At 35.7% G+C, this 24,425-nt stretch overlaps 1 protein-coding gene across 1 annotated transcript; it reads left to right on the top strand.

Moving 5' to 3' along the window:
• Nucleotides 1–2,781: 2,781 nt before the first annotated feature.
• Nucleotides 2,782–19,443, top strand: LOC129942479 (histone RNA hairpin-binding protein). The gene is made up of 5 exons (XM_056051455.1): nucleotides 2,782–2,949; nucleotides 3,088–3,222; nucleotides 18,293–18,416; nucleotides 18,488–18,815; nucleotides 18,909–19,443. Exons 2-5 carry the CDS (start codon nucleotides 3,091–3,093, stop codon nucleotides 19,081–19,083), a joined length of 759 nt encoding a protein of 252 aa, XP_055907430.1. The 5' UTR covers nucleotides 2,782–2,949; nucleotides 3,088–3,090; the 3' UTR covers nucleotides 19,084–19,443.
• The last annotated feature ends 4,982 nt before the right edge of the window (nucleotides 19,444–24,425 follow it).

Below are 24,425 nucleotides of genomic sequence, written 5' to 3'. Positions count from 1 at the left end.
GCCAACGGTAATACAAATTTCTCGCACTCACACGTTTATTCATTCGACTCGCCAATGGTAATAGCAATAGGGGTATTAGTTTTTACCAGTTTTGAGTAGTTTTTTTTTTGTAGATACTTATTTCTTATAAAAACAAAAACTGTCAATTGGCTTTTTCTTAAAATTGTACCAAATATTGAAAACAATAAAAGAAACCGTTGCTTGGATTTTTCTCAAAAGCAGATTTTCGTTGCATAAAAATTTTCTGGAAGTAAAAGATTTTTTGTTTATAAAAACCTTTTGCAGGAGTTGTATGGATTTAATGATTATTTTTAAAGTAATTTAAAATCACTGGAGTTATTTGTTCGTGAGAAATTTGGGGCCAACCAACATCCACAAATGTCAGAATTTTCAATTCGACAAATCGGACCGATTACAATAACTTCAGATGGGCAGTTGATATAGGTAAAACAATAAACATTTTTTTTTAATTTTTCCATTTTTTTATAAAAGAAGATACAATAAAAATTTGCCATTTTGCATCCGAAATATTTAATACTATCAAATGTTTCACCAGGGATCTTGCATACTACCAAATTCTTTTCGACCATCCGGTGAAAGGAATGGCCAAATTCAACAGGTGGTGGGTTTGCTCTCTTTCGGCCTACAAGCTAAATTGAGAGGATTTTGTCCATAAGGATAAGCATGTGTTAGTTGTCCCGTGCCTTTCTTATGGGACCAAACCATTATGAATGTAGTTGTTATGGAATTTGTGCCCATTTTGCTCAACCGCGGGGAAAAAACTATAAGGTGAACTCAGCCGTTCAAAAAAGAGATCAGTTGAACTCAGACATTGAAAAATTAATGCAATATTTTAAGAAAAATAAATTTTGCAACTTCTTTTTAGTGAAAACTGCGTTAAAAATAATATTTGACTGCTTGTGGCAAACAAATTCTATGATTTATGATTTTTATGAAAAGTTACAAAATGATCCAAAGTCAACTATTTCATCGATCTAAAACGTGCCTTCATCATATCCGAAGAAGTATTTCCCAACGTAACCTATTGGCTCTAGCTGATAGAGGATTCTTTCAGGATCACTTTCCAGACAACGCTGGGTAAGTTGTATATTGTTTTGTATGTTTATAAAAACTACAAGAAATCGTAATGAATTATATTCTCTTCTTCTTAAAACGGTAGTCCGAAAACTGAACTAAACCAACTAGTGTCGTCGGTCATTTAGACCAATTAATTGGCTATAGAAAAACAGCTTAATAGAATATTCAAGAATCATCAGGATGTACTTTGGGACACTAGTAAAAACAAAAGTGACCCATCTCTTATTACGTAACTATAATAGAAACTTAATGCGCTTTAAAAACTCAATCGATTTGATATTCTTTCTTTCAGAGTCGTCAATAATGCATCATGGTACGAAAATCTAAATGTAGTGGACTTTGTTGCCAATATGGGAAGACACTTTCGAATGGGATCAATGCTCTCAATATCGTCAGTCCAGTCAGGTAGGACGGGTAACGGTCGGGACTCTAGATAATATATTTCCTCTATGCTAGTGATGCTGATTTTAAAAATGGATCCGTGCAACCCGAAATGTATTTTTTAGATTGGCAGGTTTGTCTATCTTTGTAATTTGTATGCAACGCTATAATTCTTAAGAAAAGTGTTGTTCCATGGCTTTAATAAGACATTTGCCCTGAATTTAAAAAAAAATAAACTCCAAACGGAAATAGGGCGCTATAAAATACAGTTTTTTAAACTCTCCTTGATAAATTAAAAAATAGATCTGTTGCCTTACATTTTTAACAGCATTTCGTCACCTTATATCGTAAATATATTAATCGTAAAAAGTGGAGAAATTGACTAAATGTGGAATTAGCTACAACTTCACTAGGGTCTTTTTATGTTGCTCTTACACTTATCTTCTTTTTAAGTTTTCGTGTGATAACAGTCTTAAGTTGATTACAGAAAACAAATAATCTTATTTAATACAAATAATCAATTTTCATACAAAATTGTAAACGAAATATTTCATATTTTTAAACAACTCTGTTTGTTTTTTCTTATAAATCTGGTCAAAAACCTGCAAATGCCAAATTTCGGTATTCCGCAAATTTATAAATAGAAAGAAATTCTTTAAATCCTTACGCGTCTTTGGACTTCAACGCATAATAATATACAAATTAAATCAATAGTTGTTTAAATGAAACATGGCCTACATGTTCACAAAGGGATAACAAATCTTACAAGTTCAGATATTTTGTGATACAAATTTTAAAAATCCATTTAATATGAACAACTATTAATTTCGACTGATTCTAAATCGCGTTTCAATGCTTAATTCGTGGTTCAGCAACTTTAATTCAAGATGACTGTCTGTTTATAGTTATAACCGAGATTTAAGTGTATAAATTGACTCTAACTATGTATAGCAGTAGACCAAGTCTAAAATGCTAAACCATGGATTAACAAAACTACGATGATGCAACTAAGCCTCTTATCTGTCAAGAAAGATTTCCAAAATGTCATTTTTGTTTGTCATAATCAAAATACTTATGTACAAGAGTAGAAGTTTCTTGTTTGTACATAGATATTATTATTTTTTAATTGTACATCGTTTCATTGAAAATTTTATAAATATTATTTAAGTGCTAGCATTACCTTAAACTCTATGAATATCGTAATAAAAGAAAATTCACAAAAATGATAACAAACAGCTGGGCGAAAAGGCAATTGCAAAATGTCAAACCCAAACATTGTAAAAAACGCGCGAAAATCAACAGAAAAGCGAACATCGACAATCAAAAGACAAGAAGTCAAAAAGTGGAAAAGTTGGAAAGTTGCAGTAATTTTATTTTTATAATTTCACTAATTCAATGCAATTTTAAAAATACTACCAAGTTCCTAATCAAAATAAAAAAAATATTTTTTTTTTTCTAAAAGTGTGGAAGGTAAGCAAAAAGGATTAAGATATTTGCATAATTTGTTTATGAATCTAACTTGAGTACAGTTTTTCATATTTTAGGTTCTAAAAATTCTTGCAGTGAATTTCCTCTAAAAAAAATTTTAATATTTTATTTATTTTATAGAATATGATGGTTTATAACGACAATTTAATGTCGATCGATAATAATTCACCTCGGAAGGATTCTGGAAATCCAAACAGATACTCGTGGGCTGAAGAAGTTATTGTTCACGAATATGGCCACGGAAAAATGGAAGAGGTGCGTATCTTAATATAAAACAATGCATTTAGATATCATTTTAAAAAATAAGTGATCTATTCGTAAAGTTATTTGATTTTTTTTTTTAAATGAAACCATATTAAATAGAGAAAAGCATTTAAAAGAAAAGCAAGCTTCATTTATCAGAAAAAATGTATGCCAACTATTACACGCAACTATACAAATTTCGATAACATTTTCACTGGATGGATAGAGGGGGAAAAAGAAAATTGTATTTATATCAAATTTAGGACTCTAGAGCCCTTAGGAATAGGGAATACAAAATTTGACTGAAAGTGAATATTTTAAAAACAATTTTTTAAACAATTAACTCTTATAATTATGTTCATTTTAAAGATCAAGAGTTTGGCAAAATACCTAGTTGTTATATTTTCACGCTTAAAAAAAAAAAAACAATACTTTGAACTTCCTATACTTTCGCTTTGAGTAAAATGTTCCTTTCTCTTTTATAACGAGAGTCTCAAGTAAAGTTAAAGTATTCGCAATCCTCAGAAAAATCGTTTAATGAGTTTAGGGTGTGTGCTAATGTGTAGCAATTATCAGAGGTTGATTAAATTTGGACTTATTAACCATTCTTTCTGCATTCATTGACTTGTCTATTGTATATAAAACGTTTATACACTTCGCTTCAAATAAATAAACACAATCATTTTCTAAGTTGCCCATAATTTGCAAACCTTTTTGCAATGTGTGTTTCAACTTATGATGCTGAATATAAATAAATAAGGTGGCGCAACAGCCCATAGAGAACTAGGACCTAGTAATTTACAACTCTCAACCAATTCTGTGTGCGAGTAATTGCAGTGATGGAGGGGACCTACAGTTTATATGCTGAATCCGAACGGTTAATTTGAGAAAGCACTTTTTCATGACAAGAATTACTTTAGGGAGATTTGTCAATCCCTCGCAAGCGGCAGTATCCGTGCAAAAAAAAAACTTCAGGTGGCACAGGCTGGGATTAAACACAAGACCGCATGATATTTCTACTAACTAAACACCATTCCACGGGTTATGCTGACTAGCTGCTTATTATCTCAAGGTTCGTTTGCCAAAAATTCGACATAGTGTTGCTTAAATTATTGCACGAGCTATATTTTGATAGAATTCACACCTAAATCTGCACAATTTTCCACGTTTTGCAATGAACGGCACTGATATCGTTAATGCATGGCCAACATTAACTCTAACCGATAAAGTTGTGGTTTTCCCCTTAAAATGATACAAAAAAGTAAGAAATATGAATAAAAACCACAAATTTAATTTCAGAACAGTGTTTTCTAAGTATCCGGATTTCTCCGAATACTGAAAGTGTATGAAACGACATTATTTGAAACTAATGAGTAATATTTATTTTATTGTATTTTTTTTTGTATTGTATTGTATTTGTATTCATTCATTTAAACTTAAAACTATATAACATTTAATTCATAAGAAAGGTGAATAATAGTGTTCATTCCTTAACTAGAAGTTAGTGGTGAATGACACATCAATTGAAAATCCATTGGTATCCGATGTGGGGTGACAATCAGCGTAAATTAAAATACAAGAAAAACGAAGATTGAAATATAAGAAAATGAAAAAGCTTGCTTGCAACTGTATAGAAAAATATTATAAGATACTTAACAATTCATTAATAATATACATCTTATAGCAATTTTATTTTACATCCATTTTATTGTAGCTTATAAACAAAATACTAAATTAGTGGTTCAATACAATTAAAATTTAAAGTGAATAACCAGTCTTTAACCTTTTTACTAAAACATGAAAAACGAAAGGTTTCTCTTATGGATAGGGCCAATTTATTGAAAATATGTGGAGCTGTATATGTATACAAATGAGAAAAACGTTTTCTATAAGCAAAAGGTACATTAACTAAGCTCATATTGTTCACACAAAGGTTGTACATTTGATAATTCCTACTAGGAATATTTCCGCTTTGTTTGAAAAACTCTCTCAAAACTTTAAAAACATATAACTGCCTCTTTGGTAGAATTAGGGCGATTTTGTTCACTATTGCTTAACTTGAAGCAAACTCTCGAGTTGACAAACTTGAGAGTTGACTTTAACTCGAGAGTTAAAACAAAAGTTAAGAATCTATTTTGTTCACTATTTTTTTCATAACTCTCGAGTTTGAAAAACAAAAGTTGGCCAACTTTCAGTTTTGAAAATATCCTTGGGATATTTGTGACAGTCAATACAAATTATGTCAGCTTTAATTTGAAAAGCAAACGAGCTGTTGATGTTTTGATTTTAAAATTAATAAAAAAAAATAATAAACATGAATATCAAGGAAACGACAAAAAGAATGTCTAAAGTGCTTTATGTTTGGGGCATTTGAATATACCGTGGGGAAAGTTCGGCAAGAGCTCTGGACACACGTTTCAACACAACGTGTACACTTATAATACAAACCCCTGAAAAATCCGCGATTGCTAGTTGAAAAGATCCAAGCGCATAATACCTTAATGCAATTAGCAATTGCGTGATAGGTCGTAATTCACGTGATCTTTTTAGAAAAATGAAAAATATTTCACTTCCACACTTCAGCCAAAACGAGAAAATTTTACCTCCTTTCATCACACGGCAAGGAATCCTTTATATCTTCTAGCACCATCACTGTCGTGCGTTTTGAGAAACGGTAACGATGCAAAAAGTCTAGGTCATCCCACGTGTTTAATTCAATGCGTTTGAACATTTTATATTCCCGTCTCTCAATTTGCAGACTTTCTTCATCTTCGCTGCTTGAAGATGAATATGCCGAATTTTCCCAAAAATAATTTCTTCGATACATTTTTGTTAATTTTTTTTTTAATATATAAAACAAAAGTTTTCTTCTTAACTTCTACTTTTTCGGGAAGTTATGAAAATCAAAAGTTTGTAAACTCTCGAGTTTAAAACCGAAAGTTATTAACGTCAACTTTGAGTGAACAAAACCGAATTCTCAAGTTGACAATAAAAATCCCCAAGTTATGTTCAACTTCTAGTGAACAAATTCGCCCTTAGCAATTCCTTAACTAAAGGCTAACTTTCAGCCAACCGATTCTTATTTAAAATAACTCGTATTAAATGCTTCTGTGCAATCAATAGAGGTCGAAAAGTATCAACACAGGAACCACCCCAGCTTGTTATCCCGTATTGCAGCTTTGTGTTAGCAAGTCCATTAAAAACATTTTCGTGTGACCAACATGTATGGTTTGTTCATATGAATATGATTCTTCCAATTCATATTGCTATCAATTTTAATTTTAAAGCAATTATTTGCGCAATGTAAACTGGTTATAAAATTACTATTACCACACTTATGAAGAGGTAAAGAAAATTGTTTACAATCGTGAGCGTGAAACTGTTAATTTAAATCAGAAAGAAAGAAAGAAAGTCCAGTCATTTGGTAGTTTTACCTGGAAAGTTTTCCTTGAGTTTTGAAAATTGGTTAATTTATAGATTTGGGTATGCCCTTTTCGAATTTAAACTCTGCCACCTCGTACCCCCGCCGCTCGCACGCATTTTACGAAAAATATATTTATGCACAAAATTAAACTAGAAAAAATTTCCTACAATTTGTGTATCAATAATTTTTTTTTTCATAAAATCAATAGTCTTTAGCGCCACAACGTCTATTTCAATAGACGTTTTTAAAAAAAAAACTCATTTCTACACCACCTAGAGGTAAAGTAAGCGGCGCGTTTTTTTTATTGTGGTTACCCCTATAGGCCTAATCCACTTGGGTGGGATACATTTTATTTTGAAATTTAGCGCAATCTTTTTCGCTTTGCTGTTCCTGGTGGTGTTACGACTTCGTCCTGAGCATCGATCGAAACATCTTGGACCGAAATTTCGTCCGCATCATTTGCGATGTGACTATCAGATTCATCACACGAGTTACATATTTGTATGGTGACCTTCGTCACCATTGTAGTCCAACAACCCCAAACGGATATGCAATGAGCTCCATATGAAATGTAATACGAGTAAATTAAAATGTCAAATTGACAATTAATGAAATATTAAATTGTAAAATAATATATTAACAGTCTTATTTAAAAACGCTGTATAGAGCCTACATAAAGTTATGTTATCTCTATACTGCCTCTAAACGCAAAAATGCTATTTATAAAACTTATACAAGGTTGCATAGTCCCATAATAAGCTAAACGCGTTTTGAGGTTGAATAGAGCCTACATAAGGAAATTATTGTTATTATTATTTCGTAAATGTCATTTTGATTTCTCTCCTCTCTTTTTGAAATTAAAATAAAAACAATAATGCCTCTCGAGATTAGCTCGTGAGCCGAAGAAACGAAGAATCTAAAAAAAATATAGATTTTCGAAAGAGAATATCATACAAATAATTGGAATTATTTTGTTATATTTTAGTTGCTATAACAACTAGCAGATTTTATAGTACTTTTGGCACTTTTTTTGATATAAGCATTGTATAACTAAAATTTATAGCAGATTTTTTTATAAATAGGAATTTTTGCAACGTTACATAGAGCCTACATAAATCCTTATTCACTGTATAACTATTCATCTGTTTAGCGAATTCTATTAAATAAGACTGTAAGTAAATTGTTCGATCAGCATATTAAAAATAAATGTGAAACATATCTGATCGAACAACCTACAAAATGTAGATATAGAAATTCAGTCGTGAATCTACCACAGCAATAAACAGAACTCATAAACAAAACTAAAACTCTTTTTCTTTAACTCACGTCTCTTCATTTAGTCCATTTGTGTTTCTATTCCATCCCCATTCTTCTGCATTTTTTTCATTTCCGTACCACTGCTGAACCTGGTGATAGGCTCGGAATGAATGTTATCGTGCTGCTGCTTCTGTTGGTGGTAGTGATGCAATATAAAATTTACTTTTATATGCTGATTTTGTGAAGCATACATATATATACTCTTTTTTTACTTTTTACGTCACTATAACCGTATAATTGAAGGAGGAAACGTTCTCCTGCTTTAGCAATGATCTCTAGATCAGCGTTCGGATTTTTAAATACCTCAATGACTTCGTTCAAATCAGGATTTTTTCGGAGTACATTAAAGAATTTAATTTTTCCTTGATTAAAGAGTGCACATGTGGTATGACAGCCACTGAAGGCATGCAAAAATAACATATGAACTGCAGCTGTTTTATCTATGATACTTTCAGTGGAATATGTTTGTTGGGAAATTTTCCATTTTCCTGGTTTGAGAAAGTACCCATTCGATCTCGTACATAGAGCTGTGAAAAGAATCAGAAGATATATATCTTCGCCGATCACTATTACGGTATCGAATGCTGGTAAAACATTTATTGCGGTATTGATGATTAACGTATCCGCATCTTCCGTGGCTTGTGATACCATGGAATTTTCCGCTTCACATTTTGTTTTCAACATTCTAATGAGGCGGTTCTTGTTCGCATCATTCCCCAGGAATTTATCTTGCGACACAGTTGGAATCACTGTCTCGTCGAAGAGTATGTCTACTGAAGCAGCTATTCTTGATCGTCGGGATCGTTCTGCGTATTTGCAAATACATGAAAATGGTTCACCTTGGTGCCAAATGACTCGGTGTAATAAGTGCCCTCCGTCGATGACGTACATTTTATCACCAAAATTGATGTCTCCAGAATGTTGCTTAAACGCCTTATACGTCTAAGATATAAACGCCTTATACGTCTAAGATATAATGCATTTACGCATTCCTTCGCCATTGAAAAGTGATAATGGAAATGGAGCAAGTTCGTACGCAAGAAAGTTTTTAAGTTCCTCTTCAGATTCTTTTGCAATACACATGCGTTGGAAAATTAATAATGGATTAATCGGAACAATTTCACCTTCTATTGGAATGCTTGCAGTCATAACACCAAGTGATGTTATCCTGTCATTCCTCTTGAATTTCGCCGTATAAAAAACGCTGCCAATGATTTTAGAAATGCCAGTGCGACCAATTGCTCGAGCCATGTAACAATTAATGTTGTCATCTCCAACAACTCTAGTGCTTATTGACATAATATCCTTTATTTCTGGAAAAGGCGAATGGTTGGACAACCAATCCATCAGCTTTTTTACATCGTCGTCGTCGCGGCTTACTTGTGAACTTCTCATTTCGACGTGCTGCTCGGAACCAAAAAAAGTAATATTGCAAAAGTTTTCTACATCGTCGCAAATATTGTGCAAGAATACCATCCCTAAAGTCCACTTGGAAAGCACGCTTTCGTTGACTCCTCGTCCATGAGTAAGACCACCAAGGCATTACATCGTTCTCATCAGCGATTGCTCAATTGTCATATCAGACCATGTGCCACACCAAAATTTGTCAGAACGCCTAATTGTAAAATATCCTTTAGTAGTAAAAAGTAAGTATTCTTCAGCTGACATTCGTTTTGTTTAAATCCGGCATGTCCTGCCGGCCACTAGCATGAAAATAAGGAATAATTTTCTGAATAGTGTCGAAATGTAAATTCCAATGCCCATTCTTTCTGCTTCAATGAATTTTTTAACAAGTGTAACCATCCGGAAATACTGGACCCATAATTTTGCTGTACGGCCACGTTGTTCAAATGTAATCAATTGATTCTCAAATTTCTCTGCAAGTTCTTGACAGCATCCTTCTTGGTCCGCTTCGAGTACCACTGACCTATCAAAATTGTATTAAATTCTTTCTAATTCTGCGTTGGAAATTTTCAAAACTCCCGGAAAACTTTCCAGGTAAACCTCTGTTTTTTTACCAAATGACTGGACTATATTTTCAGTTACATTAAAACACATATTTAGCTTTTTTTTCGCTGATAATCAATTTATGATAAGTAAACCACAACCTTAATACGTCCAGATCTTTTTCACAACAATACTTTCAAAGCTAGTCCTAGATTAATATGTAAAAACAATGTCGTCAACTGCGAAAGCAGTTGAAGTACCATTTACATAATTTCAGTTTGAAAATGGAATTAATATAAATCAAGAAAAACAAAGGGCCAAGAACTGATCCTTGTGGAACACCGTTCTTTAACAGCCTTGATTCACTTAAGATTGCGTTATAATTGACTTTTTGTTTTCTATTTTTTAAATAAGAAATCAGCAGATTGAAAAAACTACCGCGAAAGCCTGCATTTTAAAGTTTAGTTAGCAAAAGATCGCTTTCGACCAGATCGAAAGCTTAAGTTATATCAATAAACAGACCCATTGTTTTTTATTGCTATTTAAACTTCCATAAAGCTGACTACATACCCTTAAGATAGCATCTTCTGTTGACAAACCTGCTCTAAAACTAAACTTTTCCAAGACGGAAACTATTGGAATCTTAAGTAACTTCTCAAAAAATTTTGAAAAGTTTGAAAGGAGCGTTATAGGCCTATAATTCGAAATAATTTTGCTATTTCCTTTTTTGAAGAGTAGTAAGATTTCAGCACATTTGAGATGGTCAGGGAAACCACCAATTTCAACACTTTGGTTAAAAGCGAAGGTTGGAATGTCAACAACATACCGAGCAACATTTTTCAACAAAATACTTGATACACCATCACTAGTGCACGAATTATTATTTTTTAGAGACATAATAACTTTGAATACTTCTCTTGATGTTATTCTTTCAAAAACAAAACTATTTGGTTGTGTATTATCCGAAAACAAATTTGAAGAAATGGAACAATCGCAATTTAAACAAGGTTCAATAGAAGGTTTTAATTTTTCGGAAATTTCACTAAAATACGCATTACATTTATTAGAAATGATCAACGAATCAGACTCTGTAGCTAACTCAATTTTATTAGAGTCAACTTGCTTTTTCTATTTTTACCTACAATACTATCTAGAAATCAATCTAGAACCAATCTACACTCTTCACAAATATTACCTTCAGCTCTAGAAAACCTCTCAACATAGTAGTTATTACGAGTATCATCAATTTCTTTATTTACCGTTTTGCACAAAGTTTCATGGTATTTCTTAAGTTTGCTATTGTTTGGATGTTGTTTACATTTTAAACTCAATTTTTTCTTTTTCCTGATTTTGTTCAAAAGATAGTTATATATCGTTTAAGGTGTTTCTTTTTACCCGAAAAGTTAAGCTAAGTTATAAGTTAATCTAATCTAAAAAAGTGCTGAAAGTCCTGAAACAATTGCATTATCCCTATTATTACGATATTCCTAAATTCCTTACCCTAATGAAACAAATTCCTGTTTATTAACTACCTTACCCTAATGTACCACTCACTTCTAAAGTTACCTTTTATTGCCATGTGCTCAAATATTGTTAATTAATTTTATATCCTACCTATAAAATGCTTGCACTCATCGTATAGGTTAGACTCATAACATACTTACAAAAGGTGGAGATGCAGTCCTGTGTGAACTTGGACTCACCCACCAAACTTGTTCGGTCCCTAGTTCCACTTGTGCACTGCCTTCTTCTACTGCGCCGTCCTTTGGGTGTGTATTAGTTGCCATACGCTCTTCGTGACCATCGTTTTTAATATCTGGTAGCCTGGCCCTTAGCTTTCATTACAGTGTGACATCTGTTGGCCATTGAGTCAAATAATCGGCGGCGTCTGTCAAATGAAATATTGTACAACTTTTGTTGAACCATCCTCCTTCGGCTTTATTTTTTTTTGTTAAATTTTTTCCAACCAAGCATTTTAAATATCCCCCAAAATGTTCTATGGGATTTAAGAAGAGTGGGCTGAATAAAAATAGTTTTTTATATTATTTGCAATACCTCACAAAAGTTGTTAATTACCTATTTGAGTAAATGCCTGAAAAAGATTTCTAAATAAAAAAATATCTTCCGTTCGCGCATTCCATTTAAACTTTTGAAAAGTTGCGAAAATTTGCTCGTCTTGGACTTTTTTTTTAATAACTAAATTCACTATTATCAAAACGCAATAGGTCCTAATGTTGAATTTAGCGTATGAGAAACGTAAAAAAATTAATTAACTGACCGCCCAAATCGTGTAAAATATGGTATTTTTACAACTTTTTGCTTAATTTTGAACAAAACTAGTAATGGTAAGTACCGCTTATTTCAATCTCCTACCGAAGCTGCGGTTTGAACAGTTCATGTGGTCGTATTCTAAAGTAATCATCGAATGTAAAAATCATGTAAAACCGGTTTCCGCCCGGGCAAATTTACTTTACGCTGGTAACTCTAGATCATATGATGCACTTCAATGAGCTACCGGTCCGCCACCTTTTTCACCACCGGGCCAAAATCTTTCAGTAGAGCAATTAAAAAAACTGGTTGGCTGTGAAAAACTACCGCCGCGCCGGTTCAATTTACGCCTGTGGATTGCCCCATACCTATTATAGACAGAAAAGTCCTGAGCAAGGATCAAATGTACCTACTTGACATTTCTGTTGCCATCAATACAGGTACCATTTCAGAAGATTTGGCGGCCAATGACCCTGGCCCCCTTCCACATTCAAAGTGGTTGACTGCGGCTAATCGAGTACTCCGACTTTATGTAAGCATGAAAATACCCTCTGAAGAGGTTAAGCAGTTAATACATTTTATTTTAAAATGCTATATGCTTCTGTTGTTCAAAATTAAAACCAGCAAAAAGTTTACAGATGGTCCGAAAATTGTTTTTGAAACCATCAGAACATCACGGTATCTCAAAACTTCCTGCAAGTCATTGAACCTGTGATTGAGAGGAACGCATTTATCGCTCATCCCGAAAATTTGCTTCTTGCAACGATAGTTGTTGAAAGTAGGTACATCAGAGAACTAGGGTTGCGCCGAATTTGGAAACCACGATAAGGCAAAGCCAAATCGAAATTTCAACACTCTGAGGATAAATTTCGTTGCTACAGACTACACCACCGATGTGATTTGTAGGGACACATGTAAACTTTCTTCTCCTCCCCTTTTACTGGCTGAACAGAATGGTGTACCTGTAGCTGTTGCCTGTAGCACTGTCAAAGTTAACAGATACGAAAATACTATACATCGACACAATGAGAAGCTGTAGCTGTAGCTGTAGCTGTAGCTGTAGCTGTAGCTGTAGCTGTAGCTGTAGCTGTAGCTGTAGCTGTAGCTGTAGCTGTAGCTGTAGCTGTAGCTGTAGCTGTAGCTGTAGCTGTAGCTGTAGCTGTAGCTGTAGCTGTAGCTGTAGCTACACCATTGTGGGCGAACTTTGCTACATTAGTGAGCGTTTTTATTGACAGCTTATACCACAGCGAGTTTTTTAGCTACAGCTGCATCTCAATCTGTTCAAGAAATAAAGGAGGATCACGGATTAAGAAATTAAACAACTGATACACTCTTACACACCTCTGGCACCTGATTTTCCTTGTCACACACAAGCAGTAGAACGGTGTGTAAAGCTCGTTTCTAAAGTTTAAAAAAAAGTGTGTGGAATAGACGCAAGAGATGGTTTGATAAGAACCACCCTACTGTCAGGGTGCATTATGCCTGAATTTTATATCGAAATCGGACTTTAAAGTGCAAACTATTTAATAAAATTGTTTGTTATTTATATCGGTCATTTTTGTGAAAAATTATAATATTTAACGGCTTTGCGCGAACGTTTAACAATACAAATTTATTAAATTGATTTTTGTTTTCTTCATGCCTTAAACTCTTATTAGGACCTATTGCGTTTTCATAATAGTACATTATTTTTTAAATTAAAGAAAACAGCAAATTTACACAACTTTTTAAAAGTTTCAATGCAATGCGCCAACGGAAAAAATTATTCTCTTTGGACATTTTTTTCAGACAATCAACAACTTTTGTGAGGTATAAAGGATAAAAAAAAAAAACAAAAAGTGTTTTTTCAGCCCACCCTAGATTTAAGTCAGGTGATTGGAATGGGCACTCTTTGTTGGTCCTTAAAATACTTTTGAGCAGGTTTGGATCAGTGCTTAGGGTCATTTTCCTGCTGTAAAACACATTTGAGAGGGATGTTCTCGTCCGCACATTCATTTAATTTTGATCCATTTTACCCTTAACCAATGGTCCAACGTCCGCCATACCAGAAAATTAAAAGTATTATACTGCCGCCACCATTCTTGACCGTTTTGTAGATGTATTTGAAATTTAGTTCTTTCAAATGAATACTTCTAATCACCTCCGAACAAATTTATCTTTGTTTCGTCCATCCACAAAACTTTCCTCCACTTTTTGCGCCTCCTTCTGGCCCACTCCAATCAAAATGATCGCGGGCGAATTAAAGTGCCTTGTTATATTTTGTGTTCCTTAAAAAGGAACAAGTTAGCTTCAATAAGTCCTCTACGAACAGTTCTGGAAGTTATTGGAGGCTGTAGTTTGTTTTTTATTTCCCTTGACTACTTGTAAGGATCTTTTTTAGAGGCGTAAATGATCTTTCAGTCTTCTCTTAGGGTTGTTTTTCCCAGCTGTCAAATTGCTTTTGCAATCAACTTGAGAGATCTGCTCACTATTCTGGCCTTTTCTCTCAAAGATTTTCCCTCACTTCGTATAACTGAAATGACAGCTTTCTCTTTTAGGGAGCAATGCTTACCGCAACCCATGTTTTCCTTGAATGAAATGTTATATTATTAAAATAATTTAAATTTACTTCCTAAAGTGAACTTTTTCTTTTATAAAGTAAAGAAAAAGCACGACCTATATAAGATTTAAAAATATACCTGTTAAATAAGGTTCTCTTCAAAGATATAAATGCCATTTGACTTGTCAAAAAAAGCGCGATCATCCCAAGACACAACTCATCCCGGAAATGAAAAATACTTGTAAGCATACTTAACGAAAACAATTGTTTGTTTGTTCAACTAGTTCGTTCAAAGCTTTTTCCTTTGGATAGCTTTATTTTAGTTTATTTATTAGAAGAACCAGGATTGAAAGTAAATTATCTGAAGATAAGAAAGAGGAAGAACATGTATGTATGTTTAAATTGTAAAGCGATCGCCTATTGGTTGTGTAGTTAGGCATCTGTCTAAAACAAATAAAGAATAGTTCATTGGCGTGCTCAGCCATGTTTATGATGATAATGAAGAAATATTATTGGTAGGTAGAAGGTACTTACTACAATCCAACCACATTCCTTCTTTCCTACAAGTTTTCAGCGCAAACATGGAGTTTTTACGTTCAGTGTTTTTTTCGTTAAATTTTAAAAGAAACAAGCATACGAACAAGTACAATAAATTGCTATTCATAACCGTGTTTTGTTGTTTAGTTATGAAAAATCAATTTTTTTTTTAAAATCCAAACAATACCAAATTGCAAATCAAATATTGTTAATGCAATATAAAAGCAAGGCAGGATATCCGAACATTCCGAGAGGCCAACATTGACTCGGACCACTACCTCGTTGTAGCCAAGGTATGGCTACGGATATCCCGATCCAAGTCAAAACAAGGAAGTACTGTGAGAAGATTCGACGTTAGACGGCTACAATCGCAAGAGACTGCCATGTCCTTTTCCGATCGAGTCTCTAATAACCTCCTAAGGAGTCCTATGCTTCCTGCATTAAGCATTGAAAACCAGTGGCAACATTGCCACTGTGCTAGGTTTCGCACGGCAACCACAGCGAAACCCCTGGTTTGACGACGAATGCCTGAAAGCTCACGCAGCGAAACAAGAGGCATACAAAACGGCGCTGCACAAAAGGACTAGAGCTGCTCGCGAGCTCTACGAGCAGAAGAGGAGAGAGGAACACCTACTTCTTAGACGGAAAAAAAGAGAGCATGAGAAGCGCGCGATCGAGGAGATAGAGGGATGTCACAACAGGAATGAGGTTCGTAAATTTTACCAAAAGGTAAAAAAAACCTCCCAAGGGTACCAGCCACGAACCGAAGCCTGTAAAGACGATCAAGGGAACATCGTAGTAGAACCACAGTCGATGCTGAGAATATGGAAAGATCACTTCTCCAAATTATATAACGGCGACGACGAACCGAATTCCGCTGTAAGGGAGATAGAACCACTCAACCTCGGCGACGCAGATCAACAATTCCGCCTACCCGACCTTGACGAAGTGAAGATAGCTATATCTAAACTTAAGTCAAACAAAGCTGCTGGAGCTGACGGCATCACCGCCGAACTATTCAAAGCAGCAGTCGATGACTTGGTAGGGAGCATGCACCAACTCATCTGCAAAATATGGTCGGAAGAAAGCATGCCCGATGAGTGGAATCTCAGCATAGTGTGCTCGATACATAAGAAAGGAAACCCTCTAAACTGCGCCAACTACAGAGGCATCAGTCTCCTTAACATTGCGTATAAGATCCTTTCTGCCGTATTATGTGAACGTCTGAAGCCATTCGTCAACAACCTGATTGGTCCTTAACAGTGTGGCTTCAGACCAGGAAAGTCCACTATTGACCAAATATTCACACTACGGCAGATCTTGGAAAAAACCCAGGAGCTTCAAATCGATACCCACCATCTCTTTATCGATTTTAAAGCCGCGTATGACAGCATCTATAGGGAAGAGCTCTACCGAGCAATGTCTAGTTTTGGCATCCCTGTCAAACTTATCCGTTTGTGCAGAATGACGATGGAGAATGCACGCTGCTCTATCAAGGTCGGAAAAGATCTTACCGATGCATTTGATGTCAAAAAAGGTTTTAGACAAGGCGATGCACTGTCATGCGACTTCTTCAACATCGTTCTGGAAAGAATTGTGCAAAACTCAACCGTCAACACTAGAGGCACAATCTTCCAAAGATCCATCCAATTACTCGGATACGCAGATGATATTGACATAATTGGAAGATCAAAGCGTGATGTCAGTGTAGCGTTTTTGAGCATTGCGACGGAAGCGAAGAAGATGAGTTAAGTGGTCAATGAGGGCAAGACCAAGTATATGCTGTCATCAAAAAAGGACACTGAACGACGACGTCTTGGACAAAACGTCACCATGGACAGCTATAACTTTGAGGTAGTTAAGGACTTTGTCTACCTAGGCACCGCTATTAATGCAGACAACGACACCAGCGCTGAAATCAAACGAAGAATAACCCTTGCAAATCGCTGCTTCTTTGGACTTAGGAGGCAATTGAGAAGTAAAGTCCCCTCTCAACCATCTAAAATCACCATTTATAAGACACTCATCATCCCGGTTCTCATTTATGGCGCTGAGGCCTGGACCCTGTCAAAGAAATATGAGAGCGTCTTAGGATGCTTCGAGAGAAAAATTCTTCGGGTGATTTTTGGTCCCGTACGCATAGATGGAGAATGGAGGAGAAGATATAACGACGAACTGTACGGGCTGTACAGCGACACTGACCTAGTTAGCAGAATTAAAGTCCAACGGCTTAGATGGCTAGGTCATGTAGAGCGGATGGACATCAACGCTCCAGCCCGGAAGGTCTTCGAATCCAATCCCGAGGGACGGCGCAGTAGAGGAAGACCGCGACTTACGTGGCGCACCCAGGTGGGAGAGGACCTCAACCAACTTGGCGTGCGAAACTGGAGACAGCTAGCTAGGGACCGAGCTGGCTGGAGACGCTTGTTGGTTGAGGCCCAGGTCCGCCCCGGACTGTAGCGCCACCTTAAGTAAGTAAGTAAGTAATATAAAAGCTTATTCAAAAAAATTATTGAAATCAATTCATAAGTCAAAAATAAAATTTTAGAAAAAATTAAAAAAAAATCAATCGGTTTGTTTTTGATAAAATTCGAATTTTCGTTATTTGACCAAAAAAAATGTATGGGGCTACTGTTAGTTTTGATCTTAAAAAAAATAAAAAACGCCTAACGCGAATCTTCTCAAAACCTTAACTTACAATTTTGAACTCATTCGACCCAATGGTTTCATGCTGTAGGAGCGTGGACAGACAGACAAAACAGACCGTACGGAATCGCGGGACCCTCTTTTCTCGACTTCTCTACCATCGTAATATCATGTTTGATTAAAATCTCGAGTTAGAAATTTTGCACGAATGCAAAACTTGTCATATATTATGTAGTTCCTGTATGTCGCAAGTAAAAATATTAAAAACCAATATTTTTGATACTAGTTAAATATAAATCTCCATGTTCCAATGTGTTTCTATTTTAATGTCCACCAAAAACCTAACCGAACTTCCTCAATTTATAAATATATTTTCATTTTTTGGTATTTTATTTTTTTTCTAGATAAAGAAAGTCTTAGAAAGATGCGATGGCAATAGTTCAGTTGTAATAAAACAAGAACCAGGAACAAGTAATATCAAACGTGAAATCAGATCAGAAGATCGTGAAATTTCTTTGGATTTCATAGGTAAATAAAAAACATTAAAAAGCTACCCTCGACGTAAATTATTTTATTGTTATTTTCTTTATCGTCATTAGATAGTGTAAATGAACAAAAATTTGAGAGACTTGTCAAAGAAGAAAAACTCAAAACTCCTTTCAAACGACGTCATTCGAATACTCCTAGCAATGAAAGTCGCTCTGGAAGCCCAAACAGTAGTATGCAAAGTGATAACTGCGAAGTGAGGCCTAAACCTTATCGCAGAAGAGTCAACGAAAAGCGTGCTAGACACAGTAGTCAAAGTTCTTCTTCCTCATCGACACAAGGCACTGAAACTGATCCATCCATTTTGGCCAGAAGGCAGAAACAAATTGATTATGGCAAGAATACTGTTGCATATGATCATTATATTGAAAGGGTCCCAAAGTAAGTAGAACTTTATATATCCTTCATCATAATTATAGATATTCACTTGGAATGATAAACTCATCTGTATTTGTTTTTTTTTTTTTTTGTAAGGAATCTAAGAACTCGAGAACACCCTCGTACACCAAATAAATTTGGTAAATATAGCCGGCGTGCATTCGACGGTTTAATCAAAATCTGGCGCAAGCAGCTTCACTACTACGATCCTCCCAAAGTGGAAAACGAGGACCAAGCTGTTAGTACGGATTCTGAAAGTGAATCTGATTAAATTAATAGAGTTAAATACTTAGAGTACTGATGAAAGGTGGTCAACAAAAATTACACACAAAACTTAACTAAGCTTTTCCAAAGATTTGGTTTTGGATTTGGAACCAGATGATCATGTTTTCAAGATCAAATTCTTAAAATCTAACAACCAAAGTAAAAGAATAGCCTGGTTTTGGAATAACAATAATTGTGTTTAATTGTGTAATGGATGAGCAAATTAATACGTTTATTTTTTAACTTCTTAAATATTTTGTTAAATGAAGGAAAAGTTTTCGTTATAAATTAACAATGCCTCATATATTATTCTTTTGTATTTTCAATGTTAACTATTAATATATTAAAATAAATTTATATTAATTGATCTTTACTCTCTTTATATAAGATATGCCTTTCTCATAAAAACCAAACAAGTAACTACATTTGTACTTAATTTTGTGTTAAACTTTGGTAAAAGAATTTATATCTTTTATTATTTAAAGCGACTTGTATTTCTTAAAGTTTCAATGCTCTAAACGCTAAAAAGGTATTAAATGGATTACAAAATGTTTTTAAAAATATGGATTTATTTTAATAGTTTTGAACGAACCTATGAGCTGCAGAGCGATGAACACAGCTACTCTGCTTTTAGCAAGGTACGCCAACTTCACAATATATCCAACTGCCTCTCACTCGAAACCAAACCGACAACCATTTCGCATTTTGCAACCAAATTAACTTTGTAAAACCACTTATACTTTCAATAAAATATAACTTTTGCTAACAAAGAGAGACTTAATAGACACTATACTTCGTACATACAGATCAGCCAACATTGACACAGATGACTTCCTGGTTGGTTCTAAACTTTGTGCGGATATCCATGGAAACTCTTAGCCAACAACGACGAGAAGAACATGGAAAGTTAAAAGACTGCAGTAGGTAGAAACTGGCAAAGCCTTTGCCTAGTTGTAGCGACTGCTACCGCTTATGCTTTACTAACAATCCATAAGTAATGCCGCTGAAGATGTGCTACGATTCTCAAAACCACCACAGAGGAATCCCTGTTTTGAGTCCTACAGTTTGTGGCATCAAACAAGGGTAGGTGCCTCTAGTCAGTTCTATGTCGACAAAAGAAGGGATGAAAACAGCTTGCTCAGAAAAAAAGAACTTTGATGAGCGTCAAGGAGATCCAGAGGTGTTTTATCAGGATGCAGGTGCGGAAGTTCTACAAAGGAGCAAAGAAGAAAACAACAGTATGTAACGCCTTGGAGCCTGCAAGTACAAGCATAGTGGAGACAGTTAAAATCGGGAAAGAATGGTTCAACCGTCTGCTTAACAACGATGAAGGCCGGGAACCCACCAAAGTGCAGAGTGAACAAATCCATCTGGTTGATAGTCGGGATGTTCATCCACCCAACTCAAATGAGATCAAGACATCCGAACAAAAGTGGCCGGTGATGATTGGCTACAGGCGGAACTTTTCAAGTACGCCGAGGAGCATACACAAACTTTTATCCAAAATCTTAAGAATACAACATCGGTACACATTACCCCTCTATAGCCTATGACAGTGTCAACAATGACTATCTATACCGTTCCATGTCGAGTTTTGGTATTCTTTTAAAACCATCAGTCGATTTAGATCTATCTGTTTTAATATTTTTCTTTAGAGAGAGAGAGAGGAACTGCTCCATCTTTCCAAAATGCACACAATATCTTGGATATGCAGATGAGCTCGACATTATGGGAAAAACCAAACGAGGATTGTCGGGTGCTTTTCCAGTATTGAGTTTGGAGCGAATAAAATGGGTGTTGTCATTAATGAGGACAAGACGAAGACTTCGGCAGAACGTAACCAGTGACACTTTTGTTTACTATGCAGATGATATCAGTGCTGAAATTAAGCGTAGATTTTTACTCTTCAGTTTACAAATATGGCACTATCGCGAATCACCAAAGAGACGTGCAAAACTCTGGTCTTTCGTGTAGAAGCATGGACCCTGCCTCAGGCGGATTATGGTTCACTTGGTATTTTCAAGAGAAATGAAAAATGGTCGACCAAACATTTTTGAAAGCAATTTATATTTTTCACTCATTATCCCCGCACAGTAGGGTTTCTTAAAAAAATAGAGCTCCTACCACAAGCTTTGTAGAATTCGTTTCGTTCACTCTAAGAGCTAAGAGTCTTAGAAAACGTAAATGAAGTTAATATTGTTTTCACTTACTTCAGTGGTCTTCCTCTACTGGCTGTCTTGTGGGTGTGGATTCGAAGACTTTCCGGGCCGGAGCATTGGTTTCCATGCGCTCTACGTGACCCAGCCATCTTAGTCGTTGGACTTTTACCCTTCTGGCTGAGTCTACGTCGCTGTACAGCCCGTACAGCTAGTCGTTCCATCTTCTCCTCCACTCCCCTTCGATACATACGGGACCGTAGATCACACGAAGAAGTTTTTTCTCAAACCGACCCAAGGTGCTTTCATCCGCTTTTGTCATAGTCCTGCATGCTTCTTCACCGTATAGCAGGACTGGGATGATAAGGGTCTTATATAGCGAAACTTTGGTCCTTTGCGAGAGGACTTTATCACTCAATTGCTTTCTTAGTCCAAAGAAACAGCGGTTAGCAAGAGTTATTCTGCTTTTGATCTCAGCGCTGGTGTTGTTTTCTGCATTTACAGCGGAGCATAGCTAGACGAAGTCCTTGACTACCTCAAAGTTACGTCTGCCTCTGCCTCAATACTCGCAAAAGCCTCATTGACATCACGCTGAATTCTTCCGATTATGTCAATGTCAATACCTTTTTTGACTTCGAAAGGCTCTGTTAAGTTGTTTCCAACCTTTATTGAGCAGCGTGATTTCTCCATGGTCATCCTGCACAAACGGACGAATTTGGCAGGGATGCCAAAACTAGACATGGCTCTATACAGCTCGTACCTGTAGATGCTGTCATATGCGGCCTTGAAATCGATGAAAAGATGGTGGGTGTCGATTCGGTGTTCTTGGGTTTTTTCCAGGATCTGCCATAATTTGAATATTTGATCGACTGTGGACTTTCCTGTTCTATAACCACACTTATTAGGACCTATCAGGTTGTTGACGATGGGCCTTAGACGTTCACATATTACAGCAGAGAAAATTTTGTAGGCGATGTTAAGTAAACTGATTCCTCTATAGTTGGTGCAGTTTAGAGGTTCTCCTTTTTTCAGGATCGTGCAAACAATACTGAGGTTCCATTCATCGGACATGCTTTCTTCCGACGATATCTTACAGATAAGTTGGTGAATGCTCCTAACCAACTTATCTCCAGCTGCTTTAAAGAGCTCGGCATTCAAGCCATCCGCTCCAGCGGCTTTATTAGACTTCAGCTTAGATATGACAATCTTTACTTCGTCTAAGTCGGGAGGACGGGATTGTTGGCTTTCGTCATCTACGAGTATGTTGAATGGATTATCCTGCCTGATAGCGGAATTCGGTTCGTCGTCACCGTAATACAGTCTGCAGAAGTGGTCCTTCCATATCCTCAGCACTGACTGCAGTTCCACTATGATGTTTCCACTTTCGTCTTTGCAGCTTTCGGTTCTATGTTTATGTACCTGTGAATTTCGTTTCACCTGTTCATAAAAGTTTCGAACTTCATTCCTGATTTTAAACCTCTCAACATCTTCGACCGCACGCTTCTCATGCTTTCTCCTTTTCCTTCTGAGAAGTCGGTGTTTCTCTCGCCTCTTTTGCTCATAGAGCTCATGAGCAGCTCTCGTTCTTCTATGCAGCTCCGCTTTCCCTTTTGCTTGGCTGCAGTTGCCTGCCGACATTCCTCATCAAACCAGGGGTTCCTTGTTGGTGGCTACTTAAAACCCACCAAATCAGAGGCGGCTTTTCTGATTTCATCTCGGCAATGTTGCCACTGGTTTTCTCTACATTGTGTTGGCGGCAGAAAAATTCGAGAGAGGTTACTTCTTACCTTCTCCCAGCATCTCCTTGTTTTGCCTTGGGTTTGCTTTGGGTTTGGAAACCCGAAGTGCTACTTTGGCTACAACGAGGTAGTGGTCCGAGTCGATGTTAGCTCCTCAGAAAGTTGACGGTAGATTGATCTTGTTGCTCTTGCTCTTCTTTCTATCACTGGATTTATTTCAACACTAACACCCATAACTTGAGAAACCCCCGACTCTTCTATTAACTAACTTACCCCACATTTGTGGGCTTTACGAACCTCTAAACTGTATGTTTCAATTGGTCAATTCGAATCCAAATTTATTTGATTTCAATATCAGCATCTATAACCTCATAGCCCTATTATGGCTATCAACTAGATACCTACTTGATACATAACAATATTTATGATGCATTGTTATTATGGTTATCAACTATTAACTTTGTTGATGAACTTATCGTTATTGTGAATAATTTTTCGACACACTTGATATTATGGATATCAAAAAAAAAAAGATGCACATCAATTTTCATATCAACCACAAATTCCTGGTTGATACGTCTCAAATACTTTTTAATTTAGGAATATAATTGTGAAAGGTACGTCTTTTTTATTCTCTTCGACAGAATTGTTTTTTGAAGGAAGTTATGATGAAGTTAACGCAAGCCAGCAACTCAAAATACGCAGAACATTACGTGATTCTTCCAACCCCATGGACGAACACTTGTGATAAGATACTTTTCTTTAAATCTTGCATTGGCTGATGAAACTTCATTGCAGATTCATTCAAAAAATCAGGCTTTCCAAATTTCATCAGTCAAATTTGGTAATTCAAACCCAAATTCAACACCGGGGGGATCAACACAGGCATTAAAATGCATTACATGACTAACTGCTTCTTCCTAATCAGTCAATCGGATTGTTTTATTAGATCCTCTGCCAGTTGCAATTGTGTCTAATTTATTTTTTGTAACTTTTTTTTTAATTTTCGTCGCGTTGTGGAGGCCCCAAGCTATTCAACTCCACTGCGATACCTTCCCACTTTTTTGCTAGGTCCGCTTTGGACAACATCTTCCTTGCCCCTTCAGGACTTTGCTCCATTAACTTCACTATTCTTTCCAATTGCTTTCTGTTCCTAAATAAAATATTTTTTTTTTTAAATGACAACTTACATTTTTTGCAAAACAATTTTAGTTCCAGACACATAACAACATTTTAAAAACAATAGGGGTATTCACGATTCGATGCAAGTGGTCTTGTATCGTTGCAAAAGTGCAAAAGTGTAACATTTTCTTGCACTAAAACAACAAAATATACAGACTACAATTTTGTTACACTTTTGCACTTTTGCTATACCCGAACCCTATTGCAACACAAAAATACAACGGTGCAAAATTTGTCTGTTGTAGTTGACAGTTTGGCAGCTGTCATTTTAT

This window comes from Eupeodes corollae, chromosome 1 (assembly GCF_945859685.1).
Source record: "Eupeodes corollae chromosome 1, idEupCoro1.1, whole genome shotgun sequence".
In the NCBI taxonomy this organism is placed as follows: domain Eukaryota; kingdom Metazoa; phylum Arthropoda; class Insecta; order Diptera; family Syrphidae; genus Eupeodes; species Eupeodes corollae.
Note: the sequence above shows the minus strand (reverse complement) of the source record. Positions and strands in the feature narration are given on the sequence as shown.

Bases quoted from the DNA above. Each gene is read 5' to 3' on its own strand.
- LOC129942479 (XM_056051455.1), top strand. From the start codon at position 3,091: ATGATGGTTTATAACGACAATTTAATGTCGATCGATAATAATTCACCT. The intron at 3,223-18,292 runs GTGCGTATCTTA...TTTTTTTTCTAG, and splicing joins GCCACGGAAAAATGGAAGAG to ATAAAGAAAGTCTTAGAAAG. The intron at 18,816-18,908 runs GTAAGTAGAACT...TTTTTTTGTAAG, and splicing joins TATATTGAAAGGGTCCCAAA to GAATCTAAGAACTCGAGAAC.